Source organism: Gymnogyps californianus, chromosome 6 (assembly GCF_018139145.2).
Source record: "Gymnogyps californianus isolate 813 chromosome 6, ASM1813914v2, whole genome shotgun sequence".
Classification (NCBI taxonomy): Eukaryota; Metazoa; Chordata; class Aves; order Accipitriformes; family Cathartidae; genus Gymnogyps; species Gymnogyps californianus.
The window spans coordinates 15,307,165-15,324,626 of NC_059476.1; the positions used below are offsets into that span (position 1 = coordinate 15,307,165).

The 17,462-nt window shown below is 57.6% G+C and overlaps 1 protein-coding gene across 1 annotated transcript in view; it reads right to left on the reverse strand.

Moving 5' to 3' along the window:
• Positions 1–630: 630 nt before the first annotated feature.
• TRIM8 (tripartite motif containing 8) overlaps positions 631–17,462 on the reverse strand; it is a 30,084-nt gene continuing 13,252 nt past the window's right edge. Inside the window, exons 3-7 of the mRNA XM_050899386.1 lie at positions 5,176–5,271; positions 4,031–4,264; positions 3,628–3,659; positions 2,906–3,021; positions 631–2,177 (exon numbers count right to left, since the gene is read on the reverse strand). Of these exons, the coding sequence (XP_050755343.1) occupies positions 1,570–2,177; positions 2,906–3,021; positions 3,628–3,659; positions 4,031–4,264; positions 5,176–5,271 (1,086 nt within the window). The 3' untranslated portion in view covers positions 631–1,569. The remainder of the gene's footprint in view (positions 2,178–2,905; positions 3,022–3,627; positions 3,660–4,030; positions 4,265–5,175; positions 5,272–17,462) is intronic.

The following is a 17,462-nucleotide window of genomic DNA, read 5'->3' on the forward strand; positions in this document are numbered from 1 at the left end:
CGCCCCTGCGCAGCCACAGCCAGGCAAGCCCACGGCCCTGCCACACACCCTGGCCAAAGGTTTCCTTCTCACCCTTCCTAGCCTCGGCTGAGCGCAGAGGGTCCCCGAACCAGCCCAGGGTGCTGCCAGCACCCAGAGCCCCACGGGGCAGCAGGGCTTTAGGTGGGACGAAGCCTCGAGGGCTGGGTGCTGGCGCTGCAGCGTGGCCAGCACAGTGGATGCCGGCAGAGGCAGGAAAACCGACGTCCCCGTCCACGTCCCCGACCCCATCCCCATCCCACAATGGGGATTGTTCTGGAGGCTGTGGGCAGGATGCGGCCCGGCCGGCTCCACGCCTGACTCACATCCTTGCCGGCTGGGAGGGAGCCGGCGGTGAGCCACGGCTCCAGCATCCCTCCCCGTGGGGCTGGGACACGGGACGGGTGCTGGTGGGGACCCCCTCCCCGGCTGGGACCCACCGCCACCCCATCCCTGAGCTGCTCCCTCCGAAACAGCCCCGCCGGAAAAATCCCCGTCATCGGCCAGGCACCCGCGGGACCCGGGGAGCGGTTACTTCCGAAAGCAGGTGGGAGCCTCCCACCGGAGCTGGCGTTCCCAGGGGATGAGCTGCAGCAGAGCGAGGCGTTTGCACTAAGTGATCACATTTATTTGAATATTCTTTTTGTGTGTGTGTGTTCTAAAATCGGTTACAGAATAAATACCTGTGCCTTATAGCAGGAAGTCCACTTTTTTTTTTATACAAAGTGCTTGTTACAGGAAGTTGCATCAGCGATACGCAGGAGGGGAGTGCATTTCGGCCACGCTTCCCCTCCTGAAAACTAGAACAGATTTTTTTTTTTATTTATTTATTCGTGTTTTTTTTTTTTTAAAGTTTCTTTTCCCTTTTTTTTTGTGCATTAAATTTCCTGCCATTGTGTATTTACAAATCTCTGAAAGAAGGAAAAAAAATGCCAATATGCATGAGAAGTGGCCTCATAACACAAAAAAAAAAATCAGCCTTTTAAAAAAAAGAAAAAGGTAACAAACCCAAAATCTACAAGTATCGTTTCATACTGAATCAATGATAGATTTTTTTCTTTTTTTCTTTTTAAAAAGGGAAAGAGAGGGGTGGGGAAAGGGGAAAAACTGAACCAAACCAGAAAAAATGAACTCGGAGAAATGGAAAGAGAGAAGGTGCCATTGTCCCTTCTGAAGTTTTCCAAAGGCAGAGAGGAGCGAGGAAGAGCGCGACGCACAGACCCAGACGCCCGACTGAAATCCCCATCAATTTCTTCTCGGTAATTTCTCCCTCGTCTTTTTCCAGCGAGGGGCAGGAAGGACTTTCCAAAATTAAATTAAAAAAAGGAATTAGAAGGAAAAAACCCATTATTATTTCTTTAAAAGGGTTTTTTAAAAAAAAAAGAGAGAGAAAGATGAGACAACAACCCTCCCCAAAATCCTGGAGGGGCACAAGGCGGGGAAAAAATTGGGCTTGATTTAAAAGGGGAGGGGGGAAAAAAAAAGCCAAACCAAACCAGACTTTTCTCTCCGAACGCGTCATTGAGTGGGACTCTCCGGAGAGTGTGACGGTTAACTGGTGACGTAGTGTTTCGCCGATGGCTGGCCATAGACCCTATAGAAATCCTGCCGCCCATGCTGCTGGGATGCGTCAATCCATTCCCTCACGGCAAGTCCCGGGAGCGACTGGGGGACGGCGGGGGCAGGCGGCAGCGGGTGGGAGTACTCCTGCGAGGAGACCGTCCAGGGGAAGTGCCCCGACCGCGGGTAGGGCTGGTGCCCACTGTGGTTGGACACGGAGGAACAGTAACAGTTATCCACGGAGCAGACGAGGATTTTGCGCCCGCCGTACTGGGAGAGCACAGACTGCTGAGATGACGTGGTGTTGGGGTAGTGAGATGGGTTGAAGACGGAGCCCGAGTGCACCGGCTGCGGGCCGCTGGGAAGTCCAACTATGTGCTGCGTGGAGCTACAAGGCACCATGGCTTGTGCGGACTGCCCCTCGCCAGCCGAAGCGCCCTGGCTCATGTACTGGCTCGCCACAGTCCCGGACGATGGCTCGAGGAAGCTGCCCTCGGGGAAGGCGGTGGAGTGCTTGCGCTTCTCCGCGCCGGAGTTGCTGACGGTGCAGGGGTACATGGGGATGCTCTGCAGGAAGGGGACGGGGGTGCTCAGAGGACCTGTGGAGGGGAACAGGAGAGGGGAACTGCGTCAAGCACGGTGTGGCACAGCTCCAGGGTGCTCCGGCCACTGGTCTGAACCTGCAGCGAAGCCCCGAGACCCATGCTCCAGCTCTGCGCTAGCAGAGGGTCCCTGAGCCTGCCCCACCAGCGGCAAACTGGGCACACAGCCGTATGCAGGTGAATTTGCAGGTTCCGTTCTGGGACCTTGCCGGCAGGCTCAGAGTGGCCCCAAGCACTGTTCTGCAAACACATGCACAGGCTGAGCCCATACACCGCTCGTGACCACGGTCTGTAACAGGATTAGAGCGGGACAGCCTGGGTGACAAACCCAAATCCCCCAAGGAGAGAGGACTGGGAAGCCTCTGCAGGATGTGGTCTGCTCCTAGGCGTGGGCTGGGGGCTGCAGGACCACGCAGGCCCCTGGCTGTCCCTGCCCACGTGTCGACCCCCGTCTTCCCACTGACTTTTCCTGCCGATGGCCAGCCCCCCGCTGTGTCACCCCAAAACACAGCCATTTCACAAGCCAAGGGAAATGTCCTGGGGGGAGCCAGGAGCTGGCTTCATGGCATCTCCATGCCCCTGCTGACCGCAGAGGGGTTCCCAGGGGTCCCTGCACCCCAACAGCTCTCCCCACGCTCTTCTACTCAGATCTGCAGGGCACCCAGCTATGGACACAGGAGGTAGCAAGGTCCTGTGCCCCACCGCACCCCTCAGGCTTCACCCACCTTCCAGCAACTTCCTAAGCTGCTTCTCCTTCTTGGCGATCTCGTTCAGGAAGAGCTTGGAGTTGAGGTGGCCGATTTTGGGTGGGGGCAGGCTGCCACCTGTACAGTTCTGGGTCCTGTTGGGGACCGCGGGCAGAGAGGAGAGGCGTGAGGGACAAGGTACACTCAGGGGCAGGTCAGATGGATCCTTCCCCCACACCCTGCCAGGGCCAAACCCCTTCCCTAGGGCAGCAGTGTGGAGGGCAGCAGGGAGCTGACTCTCTCTGATGGGCAGGACCTTCCCTGTCCAGCTTTGCTGTGAGTGTCCCATGCCAGGATGCACCTCCCGCAGCCCCTGTGTCCCCCCACATGGCCACCCCAGCTCGCCTCAGCTCCGCTGGCGCTGGCGTTAACCCCCTGCCCTGCCTCTGCCCCAGCAGATCTGGACTGAGCCCTGCGCCCCAACCTGGCTGGTCCCACCCTGGCTGGAGTGCTGGGTCCCAGCTCTGCTCTTCCACAAGCACACCACTACGCTTCCCCTAGTCCAAGGGGAAGACTTGATTCAATGGCTGCAGGAGGGGATTTCTTCATCCTCCCAGACAGAGAGGAAAACCAAGGCATGGAGCATGCCTCTCCCAGGACCTGTAGTATCCCTGGCCCTGCTCCTCCTCTGGACATCGTGCTGCTGCTGCCCCTGTGACAGCCCCCCTTCCCCCCAGACACGCCTGCCCCGCCACGCTTACCTGTCCATTAAGATTTTCACAGACTTGGTGTTCTAGGAGGGGAAGGAGAAGCTCTGGTGAGTAAGGCCAGTCCCTGCCCCGGTGGTGACCTCCCCTTTTGGTGTCACCTTCTGTGGCCCGCCAGAAGGGGACAGGCTGCCCAGGGGTGCTAAGCCCCTTCTCCCCCCGGCACGGGCTGCCCCAGCCCCATCTCCAGCTGTGGCACCTCCTCATTCGAGGCTGGTGCTGAGCCTGCCCCGCTCCTCCTTACCTTCTCCCACTGCTGAGCCCTCTGGAGACATCAGCTAGCCCTGTCAGTGTCCCCAGCTGGCTGCCCACCATGCCCCACGCCTCCCTGATGCTCCCTGCACAACCAGACCTCCCCACGGCCCCCATCCCACCCCCGGCAGGCAGCTTGTCTTACCTTCATGAAGTTGATGTCCTCGGTTTTGTCGAACATGACCTGGACAGAGCTGAGGAGCTTCTTGGCCTCCTGCATGCGCTCGTTGAGGTGGAGGACCTGGGCCGCGTTCTCATTGCAGAACTTGGCCTGGGCCTTGTCCAGGATCTCCATGGTCTTCCGCAAGTCCTCATCCAAGATCTGGTGCATCTTCTCGTACTGCAGGCGCACCTCGTCCTTCAGCTGGCTCACCTTCTCCTGGGGGAGAGGAGCAGGGTCAGGCTCTCTGAGCCCTCCAACCTCCACCATCATGTCCCAGGACACCTGGGTCCTTTCCCCAGCAGGGGTGGGTGCGACCTGAAAGCTGCACCACAGCTCTGCTCTCCTGCAACACCCACGCAGACCAAACCCTGCCGTCAACTGCCACATGGGACTTCTATGTGCCAGAGACCCAACAGGGACGCTGCAGAGGTTTGGCTGATCCAGCAGATGCCCTGGACTACCTCCTGGGGTCTAGGTCGGGATTGCCTCCAGAGAGCTAATGCCAAGCAACAACCTGCCACACCACCGAGGCAGGTGTGCTCCCTTGAAAAATCCTGCCCATCCCCATCTTCATCTTCATCTCCATTCCCATCCCCGTCCACATCCCCACCCCCACCCTGGGGACACGTCATGCTCCAGAGTCCTTCCCTCCACACTCTGGGAGGCCGAGGGGCTTTAAGGACCATGAGCTGATCTTGTTTTACCTGTGTCCCAGCAAAACACTCGCTTGTATCTCTTCCACCTCCTAGATATTTCAGCAGTTTATTCGGGAATCTCCCACCTCCAGACCCTCCCCTCCTGCTTGGGATGAAGCGGGTGGCCCGGGGAAGGCTGTGCTGAGCTGAGGGCAGGGTGGGCCATCTGATATTTAAGGACAGCCTTGTTCCTCGCCTCCCAACTCACCGTAGGACCCACGAGGCTGTAGGGCAGCCCCAAACACATTTCGTTCCCCAAAAGGATGACTGCCAAGACTGAAATGGAGACAGCAGGTCTGTCCGGCCGCTCCTCCCCTGCATGTCCTCCCTCCTCCCTGCCCACCTGGCCCCTATGCCCCAGGAGCCTGTCCCCATCATGCCATGGGGTGACAGTCCCCGGGGCTGGCCGCAGCAGGGTGAAGCACCAGTTACCTCAACCAGCCGCTTGTCTGATTCCAGCTTGTAGAGCTGCTCTTCGATGTCTTGCTCCCGCTCCTCCAGGCGGTCCTGCTGTTTCATCAGCATCTTCTGCAGAGATGGGAGAGAGGAGCAGCCATCAGAGCCCAGTGACCACACACACCAGGAAGCTTCGGTGCCGCCCGCACTGGCTCTGCCCACGCGGTTCAGGAGGGACAGTGCTTTTTCCTAGCGGGATGCCATTGCCGAGCTGAAAGCCCACGCGTGGCTGGTGGAGGTGGAAACCTTGCTATTTCAACAGCCATGCAGAGGGACCGTGTGTGCTGGGCTGCCTAATTGGCTGGGGACCTTGATTTGGGTCCCCTGGATGGGGGCAGCCCCTTGGGTAACTTTTTGCAGCCTGGTCACTGGGGTTTGGTTGGAGCCAAGCCCTGGGGATCCTGGGGGGGGACACGGAGAGGGTCACCTCCCACTATGGCAGCACCGTTTCGAGGCCCATCACCCATAGCCAGCAGGCTCCCACGAGACATTGCCACCCCCCTCGTGCCCCCGTACACCACGCCAAATCCTTTCTCCCTTCCCTGCCTCTGTGACAAGCCCCAGAGCCAGCGTCAGCGTAATCGGGAGGGACAGAGAGAGGAGGAATGGGGCCTCCCCCCGCCACGCTGCCAGCCCCCAGCCCATCAGCCTAATAACTGGGACACAACCTGATCCCCAGCTATCAGCGCGAGCGCCTTGCTCCTGCGCGCTTCCCTAGCCAGGATGAAACCCACTACCCATGAGAGAAGGGCTCCGTCCCTGCGAGCAGGAGCAGGGCTTCCCAAAACACCCCTCAAAATCAACTCCAAATTTTCCCCCTCCGTGGTTATTCCGGGAAAAAGCCACCATACCGGCGGGGCAAAGAGAAGGGCTTTGCCTGGCACAGAGACGCGGCGTTAGAGACTCTCAACGACGGGGGTGAGATGGGAAGAAACCGGCAGCAAGGATGAATTTCGAGGGGATTATTGCTATTATAAACTGCCGCTTGGGGATTTATAATCAAGTAATTAATTCCTGGACGAGGCGGGAGGGGGAGGGTGGCAGAGGCGCTGCCGGGATTAATTGCATTGCAGGGAAAGGCTGTCACCTCCGACTCAATTCGGGAGCAGGAATGCGAAGCCTCCTACCTCCTGTTGTTTTTCTTAAGGTCTCGGGCACCTCCAGCCTCTCTACCGCTTGGCTCCTACCACTAATAATAATGAGAAGCTAAAAAACCCAGCTTCCCACTCGCAGTCACACGCCACATGCATGCCCAGTGCCCACGTGTGTGCACACCCATGCACACGCAGACGGACACACAGACAGCACATCCACTGAAACAGGGTCCAAGGGGCAGCAACAGCGATGCAGACCCCCAGGCATGGGAGGACATTTGCTGGCGCATGCATACAGAAACACAGGGGCCTGCAAGCATCCAAGGGCATTGCTGCTGCTGTTTTTAAGACCAGCTGAATAGGTGGGAGCGTCCACACAGAGAAAGATTTGATGCATGTATTAAAAAATCTCCTTTTTTCATCATAAAAGGGTTGTTATTTGCGCTGCTGTGGCGCCAGGAGGCTGCAACCAGCTCCCGGGTTAAACACAGTGGGAAGTGAGCTCTGGAGAGCGGGTGCAACACCACTTGCTCAGAGAGAGCCAAGGGCGCAGGCAGGAACCGCATCCCAGGTCCTGTGCCGGGAGCCAGGCCAGGACATGGGGCTGCTGGTGGCTTTTCTAGGGGCTCAGTTGGAGTTTTGGGTCCGGCACCAGGCAGAGCTGTGGGGCGGGGGGGCAGCAGCCCTGTGCAGGTGGGCAGCAGCCCTGTGCAGCCGGGCAGAGAGGCAGCGGGCAGCAACCTGCTCTGGCAGTGGCGCAGGCAGGTGCATGTCAACACGACCTGCTCCCAAGCACTGCTGGCTGGAAACACAGTTTGCAACATCCCTCTGCGCGGGCCTGGTGGGGAGTGCAGTGCACCCAGCTCTGGATCCTGCTCCGGCATCCGCAGGCTGGAATTTCCCCACTGAAATCGCAGTCGACTGATGGGAAAGCTGCCCGCTCCAGGGAAGGAGATGCCTTCCCGCATCCCTGCTTGCAGGAGGTTGATCGAGCCCGGGAGCCAGGGCAGGTCTTGCAGCACAGGCTGTTTCTCGCTCTCCAAGCTGGAGAGCCAAAAGACACAGCGAGCCTTCACACCAAGCCCTTCCCTACGCCTCCCTCCCTGCCGTCAGAGACTCACCGTCTCCACCGCGAGCAGCCAGACCCACCCCGCACCAGCCCACCGGGAGGACGGCCGAGTCTGCAGGGCCCTCGGGAGCAGCCAGGTCCCCTGCCCGCCTCCCCCGGCCGCCAGCTGGGGCAGGGCTGGGGAAAAACGTGGGACGGGATCCAAGGCCCACAGCTCACCAGGCACAGAGGCCAAATCCCCATCCTGCCCCAGCGTACGCACCAGGCGTCCGATGTGGAGCCACCGAGGCAGACCCTGCTCTTCCCTCCAATGCTATCGGGATGCTCTCGCAGGGAAAAGTAGGGTTTCCCATCGCTGCCAGACGCCAGGGAGGCGGAGGCCACCCTGCCAGCCCCACCAGTGTGAGGGACCCCTGAGGGATGGGCTGAACAGCCCCGGACACGCACGTACCATCGTCCCCTTCCCGCCGCCCTGCAGCTGCCGAGGCAGAGCTGCCAACCTTTGTGTTTTGTAACAAACCTCAGGGTGCTTCGCTCCTGGAATCATACCATTATGTGAAATCACAAAAATATACATAAATATATATATAAAAAAATAACTTTATATATATATAAGTTAATTTAATAGCCCCTCACAGCTGGAAAAAGTGACCAAAATCTAACCTAAAGCCATAGAAATCAGAGAGAATAGAAGACATGCAGTTTTCTTTATATCTCACATTTGAGCCACTCTCTTGATTTTAGGGCGATTTAAAAACCGTACGTGCCTGGGATTGCAGCGGGATGGGAGGGCTTTTCACCCACAGCAACCGAAACCTTAAGAAGACACATGGGTATGAACTACCCCTTCTGGCACTGAGGGGCGAAATCTCATTGTCTCCGCAGCACGGGCTGAATTCCTTAGGTATTTTGAAAAGGAAAATATATCCCTTCCCCTTCCATCCCCTCCCAAATCTGGTATTTCTGAAGTCATGAACTACTCCTCCTCCTCCAGGATCAGAATTTCTCAGGGTAATTTCTCATATTTCATGCATGACCTTGATGCTGGGAGAACTGCAGCTCCCTCCATACAGGCGTCCTTCCCGGGCTCCAAGCAACTCCGTGATCCCAGTTTGTCTTTTCTGAGACACACTGCCAGTTTGCGAAACTGCCGCCAAAAATGCTCTGTATTCCAACACCAGCTGAGAGTGAACTCATCTAATTAATTAAGTTAATCTGCGGCCGGGGTAAGTGGCTGGTCCACCCCGACCCCGCAGACCCCAGCGAGATGGGGCTAGTTGCTGGACACCAGTTTATTCTGCTGGAGTTGCAAGTAATCTTCTCCCTCCTCGTGGAAAAAAATAAAGGGCTGGGGGGGAAAGGCTGAGCCCTGCGAGGAGGTTAGCGGGGCTCTCTGCAAACACACCGTGGGCATCAACCCCGCGCAGGAGCAGGACTGCCGAAGGTGGAAGGAGAAACGAGCGGAGATTATCCTTTGCTCGCCGATCAGGAGCCCCACTGCTGGCGGAGCAGGGTGAATCCTGGGGAGCAATTGTGGCAAGTTGGGTGGGTTTGGGGTACCGAGGTCACACACTGGGAGGGAAATGCTACTTAGAGGGCCATCTCTGTGGGAAGCAAAGCAAGCGCTGCAAGGTCTCATTCCAGGGAGGACGCGCACACCTGGTCCCCGTAGGATCGTGCCGGAGAAAGGCTTGCTGACCATCGCTATTCGCCCAGCGCTTGCTGGGTGGAAACCACCGCCGGGGAAACCACCCTCGCCCCGTGTACACCTTACTGCACCTCCCGGTCCATCCCCCCAAACCTGCATGCGGGCAGCTCTGCACTGGCCCCAACTCCCAGCAGCTGCTCTAGCGTGGGACATGTCCACCCCCCCAGGCAGGGGACGGGGGGACGTCTGCTGGGGGACAGGGCTGCCCCAACAGAGCAGAACTTCTGCAAGATTAAATGCCTGCAGCTGCAAGACAGAAAGATGGTAATAAAGAGTTTAAGAGCTCAGACAATACAGGGCATCTGGGCTCCTCATCCAAAAGTCATCATATGGCTGCAGCACCACAAATGTTGGCTGTGTTACACACACGGGTCCAGCTCAGCTGGCCAGGCAACCCTCCACTGCAAAGGGAGGGCACTGGGGTGTGGGAAGGAGCTCACACCCACCCGAGACCTCCCAGGCAGGGAGAAATCTGCGGTCTGCGGGCAAGATGTCTCCCTGGCGTGTCTTAGGCTGGTCTCACCACTGTCCTCTCCCAAAGGACAGGGCTAAGTCTGCGGTTGCTGCTGAACCCACGATAACGGCAGATTATGCCCCTGCCCTGCCTGGAGTCCAGCACTCTCCTTGTCTCCCCCTTTGAAGCCCCCAGTAGCCCGTGGCCCTGGGGCCGACACCAGGGCAGCAAAATCCCACAACATGCCCCAAGGTTTCACCTGCTCCAAGGATGGCCAGGGTCTTTGCATGCCTCCTGGGGAGAGTCAGGAGAGGAGAGCCTGCAGCACCCCTTCCCCGGGGGCTCGAGCGCTTGCCAGCCCCTGCCCGACTCCCAGCAGGATCGGGAAGGAGCCTGGCAGCTTCACCAAAGCCAGAGAGGTGCCCCACAACCTGCCGAGCAGCTCTGGTTTTAAACAAGAGTTGGAGCAGTGAAAAGCCTTACTGTGTTCATGGGATAAATGAAGCCCATGCAGATTCTCTGATGTCTAATAAGCGCTGTACATCCTTCAGGGCCGTTCCCCCGGCAAGAGCAACCACGTCCCCGTGCACCAACCTGCAGGACGCTTGCAGGATTCTAATTCCCAATAAACTGGGCTGAAACTGGCCGCAGGTTTGGAAGGTACTACAGGAGGGCAGGTGGACAAACCACAAGAGCGCCCAGCCCTTGTTCCCGTAGGAAACCAGGAGGAGCAGAGAACCAGACTGCCCCACAGAGTGCCTTTAACCGCAGCTGGCCCAGGACAGGCGCGCTTGCTTCTCTGCCTCCCTCCTTCCTTCTCCTCTGCGCCTGGGCCTTCCCCTTGCCACCAAATCCCAGCCGCCGAGTGAATAAGGACATTGTTTGCAGCCACCGGAAAGCCAGAACGGAGGGAGCAGCTCGGAGCACGAGGGGGAGGAAGGGCAAGGAGGAGGAGGAAGGTGGAACCAGAGCGAGGAAGCCACGAAGGGCAGATGCCTGTTGCGGGAATGGCTCCAGACACCTGCAGCTCAGCCCAGGGACTGGGATCAAGGGCCCCCATTGAGACCCGTGTCCCGGCACGTTGCTGGAGACAGGCCTGAAGTCACAGCAACTGAATTTTAATGCACCAAAAGCCCTGGACCAAGGAGGCAAGCACAACCTTTCGCCTCCCCGTGCCTCCCACTTGCAGGCTTCCCGCTCCCCAGCCCCGCTCTGCCGTCAGCTGGCCGGTTTTCTGAGAAAAACCCACGCGAGGAGCTATTCTCATCCCTCCTGAAAGCGTCCCCCCACCTGCGAACACACCGGCACCTTGACACCACGCGGCTCTGGGCATAACACCCCAGTGCCCCCCAAAAACAGGATCTCAAACCATCAGATCCCGCACTGCCACAGCCCGAGGGGACCAGTCCCCGCAGCCCAAACCCCCTGGAGCATCTCTCCCATTCCCCCATGGTCTCCTGCTGACGAGACCCAGGCAAAAGGAGCTCTCTCAAACTCCCCGTGGCCCCCACGGCACTCGCGGGAGGCTGATCTGCTTACAGGGACAGGAAGGAAATGTTTTCTGGTTGAGGTTTCATCTTGCACACATTTACAGTAAGCACCAGGCAGGAGGGGAGGTCTCCGGCCGGAGCAGGAGGCCTCGCCTCCCCCGGCCAGCCCGGAGCACGCACACACTGCTCCGGGGTTTGGCTTTTCTCACGGTGCTCCCTGCGCAGAGATTGGGCTGGTTTATCCCCGGCAGGGGAAGGAAGAAGGGAGGGGAACAGCCTCTGGGATATTAATAGCTGCCCTTGCTAGGAAGGGATGGGAGCAGCAGCCATGCAGCACATGGGCATCAAAGAGACCCCCTTGCTAGCACCAAGGGACACCCTGAGCACCAGGAAAGCTGGTGCTTCGTAGAAGAGGGCTGGAGGCCAAATATTCAGCGCTGGCTTGGGGAAACAGGATGCAGGGTGCCTCTTGCAAGAGCAGCTCTCCGCCCTGTTCTCACGCCGGGGTGGGTGGAGATGCCTCCTGCCTGTCCCCATCTCCCTGTGAGATGCTGCCTGGTCTCTGAGTCGGGGAGGAGAAACCATTAGGCTAAGCCTCATGTCCCATCTCCATCAGCTACCCCAGAGGCAAAGTCCCATGTCCCACCTCCAGCGCCCACCCCAGCGCAGGGCATCCCTACAGCATGGCTGGCACACAGCAGCTGGATGCTCCCCACAATCCATGACTCACGGCTGCTCGGCAGTATTCAGGTCGGCCCTTGTCCCTGCGGCACCCCAGGACAGCGGGCACGGCAGACCACACTCCTCCGCGCGGCCTTGTACCAGCAGACCCTGGACTGCCGCAGGGCTGTGCCGGGTGCCCGCAGCCTAGGACAGCTCTTCCCCTTGTTTACACCCGGCAGAAAGGAAGAACTCATTAGTAAGGGGAAAATACGAGGCATTGTGTCGGGTGGGGCCAGCAGTGGGATTTCTGGAGGCCAGGAAATGGGGACCTATTCTCCATCGGAAAGCGACCTTCAGAAGGACCTTGAGGATGTTAATTCACCTCCCTGGGCCTGTGTGTCCCCCCAGCTCCCCACTCCGCGGGGGTTACTTGCATCTGTGTCTCTCGCACAAATGCGGGAAGGAGGTTGGGGCTCTACCTGCGGTTTTCGGACCCCAACTTCAAGCCACGGCCTGGCTGCCACTACTGTCAGTGTCCTCTGAGTAGTGATGAAGATCTGCTTCGAGGGGAAAAGGGGGATAAGGGAGATGAAGGAGCAGGTAGACGAGGCCAGCGGCTGCACCCCCTCTGTGCCAGCAGCCCCTAAGTCCTGGAGGCAGGAGATCCTACCCTGATACGGGGTGCCCAGTACGGGCAATGTGCCCCCCAAAACAGAGGCGCCCTCAACACCGAAGCCACTTTTGCAGCGTGTTGGAGGGTAGGAGCGAGGCCAGGCTGATCATGGGCCAGTGTTGGACAAGCTGCCCCTGTGCAAAGTGCAGCAAGAGGCAATGAAAGCAGGGCGAACCGCCTCTGCCAGACCTGGGGCTCAAGAGTCACTCACAGCGTGGGGAGGAGAGGAAGAAAGGAGCTGGAAACACACCGGGAAGATGAATACAGGGATGGAGGAGGTGGTTTGCATGCCGAGTGTGCAGCCAGGCGAGTCCCAACTGATGCCACTGGCTCCACAGGACAAAGATGAGCCTTGGTGATGCCTGTGCCTTTGGCCAGCACAGCCGCCTCCTGCCCCAGATCCGCCAGGAGAGACGGCATCCAGCCAGGGAAAACGTGCTCCCACGGTGTGACCCGGCAGCACGGGGACAGCAGGTGCTCTTGGGCAGTGCAGGAGCAAGACAGAGAGACCAGCTCTGAGAGCTGCTGGGGCTGCGGCTGCAGGCGCAACCAGGCCCTCGGGGCAGCGAGGAGCTCAAGAAATCTTTTTTCTCTCTGCTGGGAAGGGAGGGAGAGGACATCCCCACCCAGGCCTGGGCGCGGACGCCGGCCAGCAGCCCTCCCCAGCCAGTTTTTGGGAGGGAGGACAGTCCAGGCGGCCTTTGCCTGGGAGCAAGGAGAGCCAGGAGGAGTCACAGCGCTCAGCTCCGTGTTTATGAAGGACAAGGTCCGCATCTTCTCCGCCATCAGTGATGCGAGGGAGGAGCTCTTCCCCCTCCCCTTTCGGTTTTAGGGGGAAAATGTCCTGGTTTGGGGCTGCTTATAAATCAGTGCCAAAATTCACCCTGCTGCTGAGCCATCTCCGGCATGGGGCTCTGGCTGCAGGCCCCAGCACAAGCCCGCCCTGCCCAGCACAACCCAGCACCAAGTGCCCTTTGAGCAACTGGCTCTGGAGCACTGGCACCGGGGCATTGCCAGGGCACTCTGGGAAAGCACAGGGGTTTGCGACATCCCAGAAAGTTTCAGCCACCCAGACCCAAGCGCCTTGAGCAACCGTTTCCAGTCACTTGGGACCTCAGACTGACACCAACACCTGGAGCACATCTGGCCCCAATGACCAACATCGCCTTGTGCTTCCTCCCTGTCATGCCAGAAAATAACATCTGGGCCCTGCAGCTACATCGACTGGGATCCACCAGATTTCACAGTTTTTTGGAGCCTAAGAGATCGTATAAGAAGTCCTGCCCTTTCCGCCTTCGGCGCACTCCGTGCTTGTGGTTTCTTGAACGTTTCAATCAATTTACATGTACGTTACAGGGGCCCTAACCTCCTTTTCTCCCTCTTCTGTCTCTGTTTTCATACATCTGCCCCTTCCTGACCATGGATCCAGCTGAAAAATTAAGCCAGTTAAAAAAAAAAAGCACTCTCTTTTCAGCTGGATCATCCCCCCGAACTGGCTCTCACAAGCGCTCTGCCAGCTCCAGTGGTGGCAGTCTGGGCAGAAACAGGAGGTCGTTCAGTGCTGAAACTCAGCTGAACCACAAAATCCTGCTCCTCACACAAGTCCTGTTGCTCTGACACATCATCTGTGAGTTGCTCCCTCTATAACCCCCACAAAAAAATAAACAGGCTTTGGCAACACCCCCGATCCTGCCTGGATCTGCTGTTGTCCCAGCCTCGTCTAGCTCTGTTGAATTCCAAGATCTTCCCAAAGTGCTGCAATCTCAGGGTCCCGGCCAGTTGTCCCCAAACTGCGGCTGGCAGGATGCCTTGCCTTCAAAAGCAGCCATCCTGCAAAGACCCACTCCCATCACTTGGCAGCAAACCCACCCCCATCTGCAGCCCCTGCAAAATTGAGAAACCCTCACTCCCTCTTCCAAATAAACATCTTGGATTCAAGATCCAGCTGGCCTGTGTGATCTCAGAGCTTTCTCCCTGCAGGGGTGAAACACAGCCAGCCTCTTCCACCCTTCCTCCCATTGCAGGCTGAGCTGCCTCTCCCCTGCCCAAAGACCTCCGCTCCGCACCCGCCATGGCTCAGCCCTGCCACAGGAAGACCTGGGCTCTGAACAACAGCCCCTTCGGCTTCCTACCCCCCTAATTTCTAATTTCTGCTCTGGAGGGAGCCCGGCCCAAGGATCTGGATGCACGAGCAGGTTTTGGGGGGAACTCAGATACCACTGAGGAGCAGAGCAGCCGCAGTGATACCCATGCGCACCCACGCGTCCCAGCCACAAGACCACCAATAAGTGCAAAGGCAACAACCTGCAGCCATGTGTCCCGTCAGCGTCTCGTTTGGTGACCCAGAGACAAGGGGTCTGGCTGTACGGGCAGCACAGAGCCCCTCTCCAGGCTCAGGCAGCACTAGAAAGAAAACCCTGCTTTGATTCAAAGGCCATGATTTTATTTTTTTTCCTCCCAACTGATCTAGTTAAACTTCCAACCGCTCAAGGCTATTTTAATTTGTACTGGTAAGTTAAATCAACACAAACAAGGGCAGAACAGGTTTATATGCACCTCTATTACTGGCTTGCACCAACTAGAGCGCAGCTAGATTTCTCCAGGCAGCTGTTTTGTTTTTTTTTTTCCTAATACAGATAAGGGGGGACGTTTTTTGTGCACCTCCAACTGACAAATGGAGCCTGAAAGTGAGTTCGGAGTCAAAGCCTTGCAGAAAGTCAAGGTGACTTATGCGCCAATAGGCTGGATTCAAAGAGCTTTGCAAAAATGCAGATCAACTAACAAGATTTATAAAACCCGTTAGGGGCTTAGAGGCTGCTTAATTCTCAAAGGTGCCAAGGAAAGTGCCTGACTCGCAGAGGGATGGATGGGGCTTACAGAGGTGGCTATCTCAACCTTTCGGTTGCTTCAAGAAAAGGGGACTCAATTTCTCTTAGAAACGAGGTTTTGACGTGCCGAGATGTTTACTCTGAGCCTTGGCTCCTCCATCACTTGCTTTAAAGAAAAAGAAACCAAGTCCTGCTGCTGCAGACAACTGTTACAAACATCTACCCAAAGCCACAACAGAATCTGCTGCTTCAGCTCGCCAGCGCCAGACACTACCCAGAGGAGTACGAGACTCAACCGGATTCGGCACACAAGCTGGAAAAAATAGAGAGAATGGGGGAAAAGGAGGAAAAAAAAAAAAAAAAAGAGGACTTTGCACTTCTACAGTTCCCCAGTGCCCAGCGTTTTGCAGGCTGGAAGCAGCCCATCAGCACCTGCGGGCAGCCAAGGCGACATACAGCGAGCCCATCAGCCACTCCACACCCAATGACCAGAACCTGCTGAACGCGGAGGACCCCTCAGCTGCCTCCCCGCTGGGTTTTCTCTCTCCCCCGTTTTTTTGCGAGGCGGCTGTTGAGAATCTGAAAGCCCGGATTATAATCTTTATGAATCCCATAGTTAGATCGCGCTGAACAGCAGCCCAGCAATACCAGATGTTCAAACAAAGCTGCCAACCGACAGCTGTCTGCAGCTTGCAGCGTGTTTTTACTTTAAAATGCAAAATGATACCAATCTATATTAAAAGAGAGACGTTCGGAGCCTTGCGATAGCAGCTGAAGCCGCGGATATTGCTCTTTCACGCAGGGTGTGGCGGCAGAAGGAAATATCTCAGAAACTACTGCTTAAGCCGCCCTCCCAGCCCCCCCAAATCCTGGCCCCTTTCCTAATGGGAAAGAGACTCACGTTACTGCCTGAGTGCCGTGAATGTACCAGTGCATGTCCAAACAAGCCAGCAAAAAGAAAAATGCAGCAAGAACAAACACTGTCTAACGAAGGATGCCAGAACGAATCTGGGCGCTGCACAGCCCACACCTGGCTCTCAGCGGTGTGCGGAGGACGAAGCGATGCACAGGGGGACGGAAGGAGCCAGCCCTGGGGTGGAGGGTGCAGCGGTGCCCCCCCTCCTGTGCTGGTGACCAAACTGGGGGTGCAAAGGTCCCTTCTGGCAGCAGAGCATCAGCGGTGGAAGCAAGGGATGGAGAGGCAGCTTCCAGTGCTCCCGCCCATCCGCCCAGCGTCCCACCTCAGGTTGTCCCATGTCCCTCTAAAACAGACATGGATGCTCATGCGGCACTGGCCCCGCCGGGGAAGCTCTGCCAGGGCCTCCTCCGAGACTTGACATGCAGCAGGTTCTGAACTTGCATCGCTTTGTGCCTTTGTTAGGCTGGCTGGGACCAGGCACAAAGCCCTATACCCTGCAACCTTTTCTGCATGCCAGCAGCTGGGGAAGGCAAGAGCCGGAGCTCAGCCTCGCTCTCCGTTCTTCCTCCCTCTGGAAACGCAAGCCATCCGCACCCACCGCATTTTAGGGGTGGCAAGCCCTGAACATGCTGGGCACGGCACAGTACTTCTGGCTTGCAGGAATCGCATGAAGAGGGCTCTGACTTAGTCAAACGTGACGTCCCAAATTCCCCACCAGCCGCGATCACAGGAAATCTTTGGGACCGGTCCCAAGGCTGCCTCATTGTGCTCTGAGCAGCAACAGCATGAATGAATCATGCTCCTCAACGTGACACCCAGCTCCCAGCAACGTACTCGGGACCAAAATATTTACATTGCAAACGAGTAAGAATAGGACCAGATCCCCTCCCCAGCCTGGTGACATAAAAAGGCCAACCTGGCCTTGCATCGAGCAAGTTGGTGGCGGGAGGATAAGAAAGCAGGAGGCAGAGACCAGCCCTGTGTCTTACAGCTTGGCTCTGCCCAGCAATGCTGAACCAGAGCCCTTCTCTGTGGTAGCAAAACCTCTGCAGTGGCGAGCACCGAGACTACGATCCCCGTGGTACCACGCTCCCGCCGGAGCTCAACAGCCAGGCGACATGCAAGAGAGCATGCTGGGACCTGTAGTTTCCAGCCAGCCAGCTGCAAAACGCCATCCGCCAGTAAACACATCTCGAATTAAAGAGATGTGAGGCCCCCAAGCTCCTGGCAAGGCGCCAGCCACAGCTTCTTGTTGGCAGGCGCTTGGCCAATTCCCATGTGTTGCATTAGCCCCTTTCCAAGGAGCGGCCAAGAGCCTGCACCCCACAAACCCCCTCGCAGCCGAGCTGCACCCTGCCCTTGCCG